This window comes from Muntiacus reevesi, chromosome 7, assembly GCF_963930625.1.
Source record: "Muntiacus reevesi chromosome 7, mMunRee1.1, whole genome shotgun sequence".
Classification (NCBI taxonomy): domain Eukaryota; kingdom Metazoa; phylum Chordata; class Mammalia; order Artiodactyla; family Cervidae; genus Muntiacus; species Muntiacus reevesi.
The window spans coordinates 1,611,935-1,624,545 of record NC_089255.1 but is presented as its reverse complement, the minus strand read 5'-3'; the positions used below and the strand labels follow the sequence as shown (position 1 = coordinate 1,624,545).

General features: G+C 42.5%; 1 protein-coding gene across 1 annotated transcript in view; it reads left to right on the top strand.

Moving 5' to 3' along the window:
- Positions 1 to 6,634: 6,634 nt before the first annotated feature.
- The window catches only part of DCP2 (decapping mRNA 2), a 56,463-nt gene continuing 50,486 nt past the window's right edge, over positions 6,635 to 12,611 (top strand). Inside the window, exon 1 of the mRNA XM_065940915.1 lies at positions 6,635 to 6,813. Within this exon, the coding sequence (XP_065796987.1) occupies positions 6,761 to 6,813 (53 nt within the window). The 5' untranslated portion in view covers positions 6,635 to 6,760. The remainder of the gene's footprint in view (positions 6,814 to 12,611) is intronic.

The following is a 12,611-nucleotide window of genomic DNA, read 5'->3' as shown; positions in this document are numbered from 1 at the left end:
CGCCTATTCTTGACTAGCAAGTGTTTATAGAGTGCCTGCCATGTAATAAAAGCATTCCGAGCACTGGGGATTCAATGAATAACATGGAAAAGATCCCTGCTTTCCTGTAACTTATGATATAGTTGGGGGAGGGGAAAAAACAAGTTGAAAAAATTCACAGTGAGGAGCATAGTATCAAAGGAAAGAAAAGAAGGTGGCTGATAATAGCAGTAGAGACTAGTTTCGACGGGCAGGGAAGGGTTTCTGAAGAGGCGACGGTTAAGCTGTACATAAAGGATGAAAAGGAGGGAAATATAGACGGGGTGGGCAACATTCCAGGTAGAGGAAATGGTATGCAGAAAGTTTCGAGTCTTGTTTTTTTTTGACCGCATAGCTTGTGAGATCTTAACTCCTCGACCAGGGATTGAATCTACACCCTCAGCAGTGAGAGCATGACATCCTAACCACTGCACTGCCAGGGAATGCCCAAGAGCTTGGAGTTTTTTATGAATTGGAAGAAGACTAGGGCGACTGGAGTGTAGTGAGATGAAAATGTGACATACGACGAAGTGAGAGAGATAGGCAGGTGCCCCACCTTATAAAGTCTCTTAGACTATACCATGAAAATTTGATTTTCCTCTGAGGGTCAAGCAGGAGAGCGATGTGATCAAATTTGTATTTTAAGAGGATCACTCTTGCTGCTACATGGAGGCTGAATTAAAAGACAGCAGGAGAGGAAGACAGGAGAGCAGTTAGGAACCCATCAAAGTTGTCCAAGTGAGAGATGAGGTGGCTTGGACTGAGGTGGGGAAAGCTGAGGTTGGAGAGAAGGGGATGGCTTTTATTTATTTATAATTTGTATTGAAATATAGTTGCTTTACAATGTTGTGTTCGTGTCAAGTGTGCAGCAAAGTGGTTCCGTTATATGTCTACAGAGGGTGGGTTTGAGATGGGTTTGGAAGGTAGATTGGACAGCACTCACTGATAGACTGGATATGGTGAGAAAGACAGGCATCAAGATTCACTCTTGGGTTTTTGGTCTGAGCCTCTGGCTGACTAGTGGAACGTACCAGTTGAAATGATTTGGGTCCGTGTAACAGAAAGCCTTGGCTGAAATAAAAAGAAATGTGTGGGTTCATGTAGGTTCAGAGGTAGCACAGGCTTCAGGGTCCATGGAATTTCGCAGTTCTCGAGGAGTCTGGGTCACAGTTGAAGACCCACGTGGGACTTTTCAGGCCCATTGCCTGGCCTGGCAGGCCTCGTGGGGGTTATCCGCTTTCCCCCCACAGCCGTGGCGCACTGCCAGTGCTCTGTGCTCTGGGAGAGGGGGCTGCTGTCAAGGCCTCTGGCCTCAGACCCCTGAGCTGCTCTCTGTGCATTCCCAGCTCCAAGGCCTTCCTTGCGAGGTCTCTTTCAGACTGGTGTAGACGTCTGTAAGCCACCTCTGCTGACACTTCCTTATCCAGGAAGGGGGAGTACTTTTTCACTCCTAACTCTTTCCTCCTAGTCTTCCTTCCCCAGGGTCTGTAGAATAGACGGAGCTATCTGTTCAGTGAATCCACCTCCAGCATAGATGAATATGAGCTAATCCACCTGACCTTGACCATTGCTCTGTTCCATGGGAAATTGGAAAGGTCTGGTTTTAACCTCTGCTTAACTCTTGTCATTTTTTGCTTGCTGGTTTAATTGACTACTTTGACACCTGGCAGCTCTCACTCTCTCCTCTTTTTATTGAGTGTCATCAGATCAGGATATGATGTCTGGGACTACCAGGGCCAACTCACGAATGTCCTGAGTTAACAAGTGGAGTGGGGCAGAGCTGGAAGACCTACAGAGCTGTCAGGAGCTCAGCTGACTTGAGAGAGGCCTGTAAGCTTGTTCAGTATTATTTTTAGAATTCCACAAACAAACTTTTTTTGTTGTGAGGATTATTGTACCTGGAAATAATTTTCTATTATAGTATGCTGTACAGACATCAGTAATTATTATCGTGTCATTCTCCTTGAAGCAGAATTCCTGCTAATTAGTTCTGAACACCTGAATTCTAGCCCTGCCTCCATTACATACTTAATCTTTATGTCACTTAATCTTTGTAAGCCTCGTTAATTGCTATCTGCCTACCCCATGTCATTATAAAGACTAAATGAGATAAACCATAAAGATTTGATCAAGTCAACTATTTAAACATCATATCAGTATTTTAAAAAAAATTTTAATTTTTTATTTGGCTGTACCAGGTCTAAGTTGCAATATGTGGGATCTTTGATCTTCTTTGCAGCATGTGAGATCTTTTTTAAGTTGTGGTACTTGGATCTTTTACTTGTGGCATGTGAACTCTTAGTTGCAGCATGTGGGATCTAGTTCCCTGACCAGGGATTGAAACCAGGCCCTCCTGCACTGGAAACTCAGAGTCTTAACAACTGAGACCACCAGGGAAGTTCTCACCTCAGTATTATAAGCTAGCATCTTTCTTTCCCTTAGCTGCAAACTCCAGTTTACTTTCTGCTCTCAGGCCACAGATTGCTGTGGACAGTTGGGTTTGAATGAGGCCTTGGGTTCTTTGGAAGTCACAGCTCAGAGGGCTGCTGCAATGTGCAGGAGCCAAGCTCCTAGAAGTGTGTGGAGAGGAAGCAGGGGTGAGATGGAGAATGGACAGGAAAGTAACTTGGAAGATGTGTGCCTTCAGATATTGTCGGAATTCTTTGTGGGGAAGGTCGACTTAGCACTGTGAGAGTTTGGGGACTTCTTGGCCCCTAAAAGTCAAAAAAGGAATTGTGTAGCTGCCTCTGAGTTGGGAGACTGTAAGGAAATAGGAGAGCAGGAAGAGTTCCTCTAGATTGATTCCTCAGTGGGGCTGGGAACCTGAATGCTTTCCTACCATTGGCCACTTAGGGATAAACACCTCTTTGCCTTCCACCATGGTTTGATGGACGTCATTTGTCATTTAGAGTACTCTAAAAGCCAGACTTGAATTACAAGTGGACAACTAGGAAAAATAGCCACCAAGGTGCTCCCCAGACAGAGAAAAGAAGTTCAGTTAGTGTTACTGAACTCAGGTTTATCTACTCGCTACTTGACAGCCAGTAATTGAGAGGCAAATGTTGGTAGGAAAGCAAAGACAACTTTATTTAGGAGGCCAGAAATCTGGGGAGAAGGCAGATATGTGTCTAAAAGCCAATTACTAACTGCTGAGCTTTCAAAGGGGAGTTTTTAGGGGTGTACAGGCAGAGAGAGGGGGCCACGTGCCGAACAGCATAGTCAGTTCTGACAGTCACCTTGAAATTGGTCATGCAGTGGTCTGATATGTGCCATCTTGATTGTTTTAAGTACAGCTATTCTTCAGTTCCAGGGTTGATTGTTCCCATCTCTTTGAAGTCATTTCTCAGAATTGTGTAAGATGGAGAAGTTTATGTCATTACTAGCCTGGTCATTGTGTAGTTGGCTTTTTCCACCTGATGAGAGTTTCAGTATCTACAAACAGCTCAAAGGATAAAGCTCATAATATTATCGGTAGACCTTGAAGAGGAACTAAAAGTCTTTAACTTTGTTCAATGGCTAAATTATTACTTTGTCTGTTTGATTGTTTTCCTTTGCTTTCACATTTTCTTACTTCTCTGATTAGATTTAGTCTTTGGTAAAGTTTTTCTAGAGAAAGAGGCAAGTAGAGGACATGGGGAGTGGCGTCTATCTCAGGAAGGCCTCATGGGGCCCTTCTTGTGACAGTAGGATAGAGAGAATGCACACCCAGCGAGACGGAACTGCTGAAGGGTCCCTCCAACATCCTTATCAATCCATTACCCAAGCTACTTGCACGTCTCCATAGTCAGGCTGTTTAAGATGACTCTTCTCTTGCTTCCTGTACATCCCATGCTTGTCCAGTTTCTGTTTCACTCGTATGACAGTCCAATCCTCTTAAATATAGACCTTAATTAGTCACTGAGCCCACCTGATGTCAATTCCACCTAAAAATGGTAGCCTCCTTTGCCTCCTGTCATGTCCTGCCTACCATCTGCTGTACATGGTAGGGGCACTTCGGGTCACGTGTGTAAGAACCTCCTGTTCAATACACCACTGATGCTTCTGTTGCTGTCTCCAGGGTTGTCTTTTGGTCTCGAGGCTGAACAACTACAAGACTAGCATCTGGTCATCATGTAATTAACTTTTTCCACCTGATGAGGGCTTTTTCTGGTCACCAGAGCCTTCCTTGTTGCCCATGTGGCAAGCTGGGGTGATGACCCCCAGGGCAGTCCTGAACAAATATCTGGTGGAAGTTAGTATCAGTATCATCTTTCTCACCCCTTGAGTAGGATGACCCTTGAAGTGTACTTGAAGGCCTTGAAGGTTCTCCAGTGGGATTAGCTCCAGTCAACCCACAGTACTATTTTGATAAAAATCCTTTCATTGGCGTTCTTCCCTTTCTTGACTCACCTCCCTTCTCTGCCACAAGTCTTTCCCAGGATCATCTTTCGAATAAACTACTTGCACTCAAATCCTTGCCTCAGGGTCTATTTCTTAGTAAACCCAAAATAGACTACTACTGTGGCAGGGAGGACTGAAGAGAACAAACAGAATATTCCAGCCTGTGCTTCCCTACTTGACTCCCAGAATACTTCCAGTTTGACCTGAAAGGATTTTCTCTGTAGGGAATCTGACCAGCTAGAAAGAATGACCTATAGATTCGAATGCCATGTTTTCCCAGCCAACAGCCCAGTCAGATATGACTGGGCTGTTGGCTGGGAAAACATGGCATTGAAGGTCTCAAGTCCCACCCACACCCTGGGAGCTTCCAGTCAGCTCTTTGTTAACTTTTAATTTTGTATTGGGGCATAGCTTCCCAGGTGACCACAGCGGTAAATAGCGGCCTGCCAAAACAGGAGACATAAGAGACTCGGGTTTGATCCCTGGGTTGGGAAGATCTCCTGGCAAAGGAAATGGCTATCCACTCCAGTATTCTTGCCTAGGAAATCCCATGGAACAAGGGATCTGGGGGGCTACAGTCCATGGAATTGTAAAGAGTTGGACATGACTGAGGAACTTTACACACACACACACACACACACACACACACACACAGATGATTCAATGTTGTGACAGTTCCATGTGAACAGCGAAGGGACTCGGCCATACATATAAATGTATCCATTCTTCCCAGAACTCCCCTCCCCCGAACTCCACTCCAATTAGCTTTTATAGCACTTGACTCCAGTCTTTTAGTTTCATAATCTTAAGTATGAGTGAATAGTTAAGCATCACCAGAAAACTTCTGATATGATAGGTGGTGACCAAATTAATAGAAAAAAGCAACTGAGAGGAATAAAAGACTATTTAGGAAGAAGAAAGCTTTTAAATGTATTAATATCCTCACAGGAGTATGAGATTTATGAAGCACAGCTATGACACCATGACTAAGAGACATCTGAACAATGAAAGAAAATTCTAGAAAAGTAAAAACTACAGATGGCTGGAAAACAAACTTGAGGAGTCTTCCAATAAAAAGCAAAAAGATAAAGATGGAAAACAGAGTAAAACAGATGATAAGATGGCTCCTATGTAAAAATTGGGCTTGAACATGCATCAGAAGCTGAAAAGATAGTCATCTGTTCATATCTGGACAAAACAAAACTTGGGCAGTTGTACAGGCTAAGAATGGAGGCAGAGACTGTACTGGTTAGGCAGCTCTTGGAGTAGTGTGGAGAATTAACGTGAACTTGACATAAAGGCAGTGGGTATTTTATTAAGAGAAAAGATGGGAGATTAAGTGGTAGAAAGAACTAAACTCACGGCTGAGCAGGTGTGTGTGGGCCTGTGAGTCTGATATAAAAAGAGCAAGTTGAAAAATGGATGGATCCAGAGTTTCTGCAAGGATCCATTAAGACTCCATTAAGCAAGATTGTGGAATGAATGATGACTAACCAGTTGGAGTGATGCGAGCTTGCAGCAGGTGGAATGAAGATTCCTGAGTTCAGGTTCAATCAATTCATATTTCACATGGTGTCAAATACAGGGATAAAAACCCCTTGTCTTCACAGTTAGGACTGGGTGCCTGCAGAGCAAGCGAGGTGAGCCACCACAAAAATGACAACTCTCTGCGGGGGGTTGTCGTGAAAGGATACACAACCTGGAAGTGGCGGGGGTGACGGTGAGAGTGTGTGCGGGGTATCTGGTGACAGAAATCATGCATGCACACTCGTGCTGAATGCGCTCACAGGCTCAGCACTGCAAAGGTTAGAGCGCCTACTCAGTCACCGAGAGAGGGTGCGGAAGACCACCTAGAGGGAAAACCGGTACCCTCCAGACTTCCTAGTAGAGTTAAAGAGGGATGATGCGCATGCGCCAATCCACCCAAGGCCCAGGACCAGCGGCGGGAAGTTGGTTTACTGAGTAGTAACTGAGCAGCTTGAAGACGGGTTGGAGCCGACGGACCAATAAACAAACACCTCATTGGCTTAGCTTGCTCAGGGTCCCAGTTCTCCACCTTCCCATTGGCTTAGCTGGCTCAGGGTCCCAGTTCTCCACCTTCCCATTGGGTCTTTCAAGCAGAGCAGGGGCGTGGCTCTCGGGACTCCGCCCCCCGCCTCGGCCCAGCCTCGGGGTCCCGGGCTGAGGGAGCCGGAAGGAAGTGAGGGGTCCCGCCCCTTTTCCCCTCTCGTTTCCGTAGGAGCCACCGCCGCTGCTGCCGCTGCTGCTGCGTGTTCTCCGGCGAGCCGGAGTCTTCCTGCAGTACCCTCGGTGCCCGGCCGCGCGGAGCCGGGATGCACTGCTCCTGCTGTGGGTCCTCATCATGGAGACCAAACGGGTGGAGATTCCCGGCAGCGTCCTGGACGATCTCTGCAGGTACCGTGGCGCCCCGCGCTGCTTCGGCCCCCTGTCGTCCCCTCTTTTCTTTTTCCCCCCTCTCACTTTCGGCGACCCCGGAGACCTCCGCGTCTCCTCTCCCGATCCACATCCTTGACCCGGCTTTCCCGTCCCGCCTCTGCTCCTTTTCCCGGTCGACTCTTATCTCCGACACCACCCCTCTTTTTCCGCTGTAGCCTTCCAGTTTCTCACGCACCCTCCTCCATTCCTCCTCTCGCAGCACTGGGATTTCCTCATTTACTTAGTTGCTTAACTATTTTGCTTTCCCACAAGCGAAGCAGCCGGGTCTTTCGCATTTTGGGGACTGCCCCTCCCCCTCCCGTTGCTTTTTCTGACTCTGACTTCTGTCGACAGTCTTACACTCTCTTTCCTCCATCTCATTTCCCAGTTCCGTTGAAAGATCCCAAGGTTTTTAAGTCTTGGAGTCCCAGCTTTTCGGACCTACGTAGAGAACAATTTTCAAATTTACACCACCCCCCCCCACTCCCTCGAAGTATTCTTATTTGTCCGTGGCGTTCTCTGTAAATTGCTGCGAAAAATTACTCTCTTGTTCATCCCCAAACTTATCCTTGGGAGTGAGGGGAAGAAAAAAAGTCTAGAGTTGCTTTTTTCCTCCATCTCTTAATTATCCTTGAACGGTATTCTCAGCTGCTGGGTTTTAACTGATGTTATACTTTTACAAGAGAATTTTCTGCATTCTTCTCTCTTGTTGGCTATAATTTTAGATAGGCAAGTGTACTTTCACTTTCAAGCATGTGTAAAATAGACTTAAAATTTTACTTCAGGAAAAGGAAATGTTTCTGGTGTAGTAATAACCTGAGTTGTCGCTTGTGTAAGTAGGATGTGAAATAACTTAGATTACAAATGAATACAAGCTCTGATAAGATGACCACTTTTCACTATTTATGTCTAAATTTATATCTAAAAGTCTGACTTTTAGTAGTTGTGTTGCATTCACGACTTTAAGGGGAAAAGAAGAACTGATACTAGTGAAGTTACTGCTGAGTGCCAACCAGACATTGGATGCTCTCTTCACATGTATCATTTAATCCTCAAAATAACCCTATTTGGTAGATGCAGTTTTTTCCATTTTCATCTCTCAGACAGACTCACATTGTAATTTATACAAGGTCATTTTCATCTTAATTTAGAAAATCAATGTTTGAAATTAGCCCTTTTTCTTTCTAATGCCTGTACCTTTTTTCCTTAACACTGGTGGATGAAATAGAAAGTCCTGTCTAATGTTATTACTTCACAAAAGTACATGTAGATAAGTAAAGAGACTAATTTTGCAACTACTAAGAATTAACATCACTGTACTTCTTTAATGATATGGTTATAACTTAAGAAAAAAAGAGGTTTGATGTTTGTTAGATAAATAACTGGGAGAACATGTCAAAAGTGGAATTATGGTTTTTCTGATTCATCTTTCCAAATTTTTTTTTAGAGGATGTACATTTTATAGTTATAAAAATTAAATGTGAGTAGTATTAGGAAAGATGAGCAATAGTTATGTATGAATTAATAGCGATACACGTGGTTTAGAAAAGATAGGTAATTTATAGTTTTAACAGGCATCTAAACTTAATTGTCCCATTAGTATTGGGTTTATATTGTATATTATGGGAGACTGCATCATTTAAAGAAGTCATATCAAGCGTTATGAAGGTGGTTTGATGTGTGTAATCCTACTTAGAAACCTGTATGCAGGTCAGGAAGCAACAGTTAGAACTGAACGTGGATCAACAGACTAGTTCCAAATAGGAAAAGGAGTACGTCAAAGCTGTATATTGTCACCCTGCTTATTTAACTTATATGCAGAGTACATCATGAGAAACGCTGGGCTGGAAGAAGCACAAGCTGGAATCAGGATTGCCGGGAGAAATATCAAGAACCTCAAATATGCAGATGACACCACCCTTATGGCAGAAAGTGAAGAGGAACTAAAAAGCCTCTTGATGAATGTGAAAGAGGAGAGTGAAAAAGTTGGCTTAAAGCTCAACATTCAGAAATCTAAGATCATGTCATCTGGTCCCATCACTTCATGGCAAATAGATGGGGAAACAGTGGAAACAGTGTCAGACTTTATTTTTTTGGGCTCCAAAATCACTGCAGATGGTGATTGCAGCCATGAAATTAAAAGACGCTTACTCCTTGGAAGGAAAGTGATGACCAACCTAGATAGTGTATTAGAAAGCAGAGACATTATTTTGCCAACAAAGGTCCGTCTAGTCAAGGCTATGGTTTTTCCAGTGGTCATGTTTGGATGTGAGAGTTGGACTGTGAAGAAAGCTGAGTGCCGAAAAATTGATGCTTTTGAACTGTGGTGTTGGAGAAGACTCTTGAGATTCCCTCGGACTGCAAGGAGATCCAACCAGTCCATCCTAAAGGAGATCAATCCTGGGTGTTCATTGGAAGGACTGACGCTGAAGCTGAAACTCCAATACTTTGGCCACCTCATGAGAAGAGTTGACTCATTGGAAAAGACCCTGATGCTGGGAGGGATTGGGGGCAGGAGGAGAAGGGGACGACAGAGGATGAGATGACTGGATGGTATCACTGACTCGATGGACATGAGTTTGAGTAACCTCCGGGAGTTGGTGATAGACAGGGAGGCCTGGTGTGCTGTGATTCATGGGGTGGCAAAGAGTTGGACACGACTGAGTGACTGAACTGAACTGAACTGAATCCTACTTAAAAATAATGGTGTTTTGTAGACTTCGTGTTAAACATCTGTTAAGTGTTAAGCAAAGATTCTTACTTGGTTTTCTAGCTAGTGTATTTAAACTATTTTATGCAGATCTTTTGGAATAGAGAAAACTTTCATTTTTTTCCTTTAAGGAAATTTTTTGTAGTTACTGTTTTTTGGACCTGCATGGTTGATGTGTTTAAAAATAAGGCTAGCTACTTGATAAACTAATAGGAAACGGTTATCCAACCAAAGTTGGGTCTACTTGCCTGACATGCAGCAAAGCCTATAGTGATATAAAATTGTGGTAAAGGGAAGTATGCTGCATTCACTGATGGGCCTTGCAAGGAAAAATGGCAGTTCATGCTTAAAAGACAGACTCCCCAGGGATGGTCAAAGAAGGGTTTTTAAAGGGAAGATGAGGGACAGGGTCGTGGTGAGTCATCAGCTCCTGGACCTCTTCCTGATTAGGTGGTGGTGAGATAACAGGGTGGCATTTTAGAACTTCAAATTATCAGCCTGGTTTTAAGGGTCTAAGGTCTGCTTGTTAGTGGTTAGCATGCAATTGGGTTCTTCCACCTGGTGAGGGTTTTAGTTTTTACAAAACAACTGAAGGATAAGGCTCAGGATACTATCTGCAGGCCTCGCGCAGGAACTAAAGGTCCTTGACTTTGCTTTATGGTTAAGCCAGTATTATCTTGTTTTGCTTGACTGCTTTCCTTAGTTTTCTGCATTTTGCTTCTCTGAATCAAATTTAGCTTAGGAGGCTAAAACTTTCCTTTAAACAAGAGGTGAGAGAGAGATGGTGGGGATGTCTTTGTCTGTGATGACTCCTGCTCCATTTCAGAACCAAATAACCATTTCTTAAAACTTCAGGTTTTAAAAGTAATACCATTTTCAAGTTAATGTTTACAATATCTTTGATTAATAGAAAGATTTTTAATATTAACAATTTTGGCTTTTGCTTATGAGCTCTTTCAGAAACTTTCACACTTATTTTCTATGAAAATAAAGCTTAAATTGAAAAAGTTTAGTTTTTCTGTACTCTTTTAACATCTTTTTTTCCTATTGTTTTGTACTTTTTAAAGTGCCTCTTGATTTATAAGTTTGTTGACTCTTGTTTTCAGTCCCTTTGTATTTTCTCCAGTTTTAGTTCTTCTTTATCCATATCTTTAAGGTTTTTTTCTTTTATTATTTTGATCTTTGATGAATTACATAGTCCTGCTAATCATGTCTAGTTTAGTTATTGACCATATATTAATATGTTTTGGGGAAATGTAAAATTTGAGAGTGATTTTTATGTGAGAAATTAGAGCAGGAGACTTCAATTTTCAATATATGACTTTGACCTTTAGACAGCTTACCTAAGACATGGAATATTATTTTTCAGGCAGTTGAACATGGGGTATTTCATTTACAGGAATACCATGCAGCCATTAGAAATTCCTAAGGCAATTAGCAAACAGTAAACCGAAGGAGAGTATTTGTGTCTTGAAAATATACACAATATACTACTGAGAGTAATAACTAGTCATTTGGTGCTCTGTGTTAAATTTTTAAATGTTTTGTGAATACATGTTTGTGTGCATGGACAGAATTCTGAAAGTATATATACCAAACTGATAAAACTGGTAACTTCTGGGTGAAGTGGAGTTGGAGGACAGCAAGGAAGACTTGTCTAAAATGCTTTGGTGAACCAAAGTTGCTCTATAATACAGTATGTTTGCTAATGTAAAAGTAAACCAGCACCATTGTGTGGTGGGTGATACTCGTCTTTGGTGCACCATGATTTCTAATGTTAAAAGTTAAAACTATTTTTTGGTACTATTTAAATAATCTTATTAAAGATTTGGAAAGCATGATTTTAAAGTAAAAACTGAGAACTGCAGTTTGGTAAGTTGTTCCTTCTAAAGAAGAGTTCGAAGTTATTTATAAGTCCTTTAAGAATTAAACAACACATGAAAAGATGCTCAACATCACTCATCATCAGAGAAATGCAAATCAAAACCACAATGAGGTACCATTACACGCCAGTCAGGATGGCTGCTATCCAAAAGTCTACAAGCAATAAATGCTGGAGAGGGTGTGGAGAAAAGGGAACCCTCTTACACTGTTGGTGGGAATGCAAACTAGTACAGCCACTATGGAAAACAGTGTGGAGATTTCTTAAAAAACTGGAAATAGAACTGCCATATGACCCAGCAATACCACTTCTGGGCATACACACTGAGGAATCCAGATCTGAAAGAGACACGTGCACCCCAATGTTCATCGCAGCACTGTTTATAATAGCCAGGACATGGAAGCAACCTAGATGCCCATCAGCAGATGAATGGATAAGGAAGCTGTGGTACATATACACCATGGAATATTACTCAGCCGTTAAAAAGAATTCATTTGAATCAGTTCTAATGAGATGGATGAAACTGGAGCCCATTATACAGAGTGAAGTAAGTCAGAAAGATAAAGAACATTACAGTATACTAACACATATATACGGAATTTAGATAGATGGTGGCGATAACCCTATATGCAAAACAGAAAAAGAGACACAGAAATACAGAACAGACTTTTGAACTCTGGGGGAGAACGTGAGGGTGGGATGTTTTGAAAGAACAGCATGTATATTATCTATGGTGAAACGGACCACCAGCCCAGGTGGGATACATGAGTCAGGTGCTCGGGCCTGGTGCATTGGGAGGACCCTGAGGAGTCGGGTGGGGAGGGAGGTGGGAGGGGGGATCGGGATGGGGAATACATGTAACTATATGGCTGATTCATGTCAATGTATGACAAAACCCACTGAAATGTTGTAAAGTGATTGGCCTCCAACTAATAAAATAATATTAAAAAAAAAAAAAAAAGAATTAAACAGTCCTGTGTTGAAAGGAGAAAGGTATAGTCTGGCAACTAATATTGCTATTTTGGTGATCTCATAGGTTAATGAAATAACCATTTAAGTGTTCATTGCACCTGAAACATTTTTGTATTAATTTCAGTCCTTGTGGTAATGCTTTTTCTATCTGTGGAAACATTGAAAAGATGACTTTTTTTGTGAGGTGGAGAAATTTTTCGCATAACAAAATAT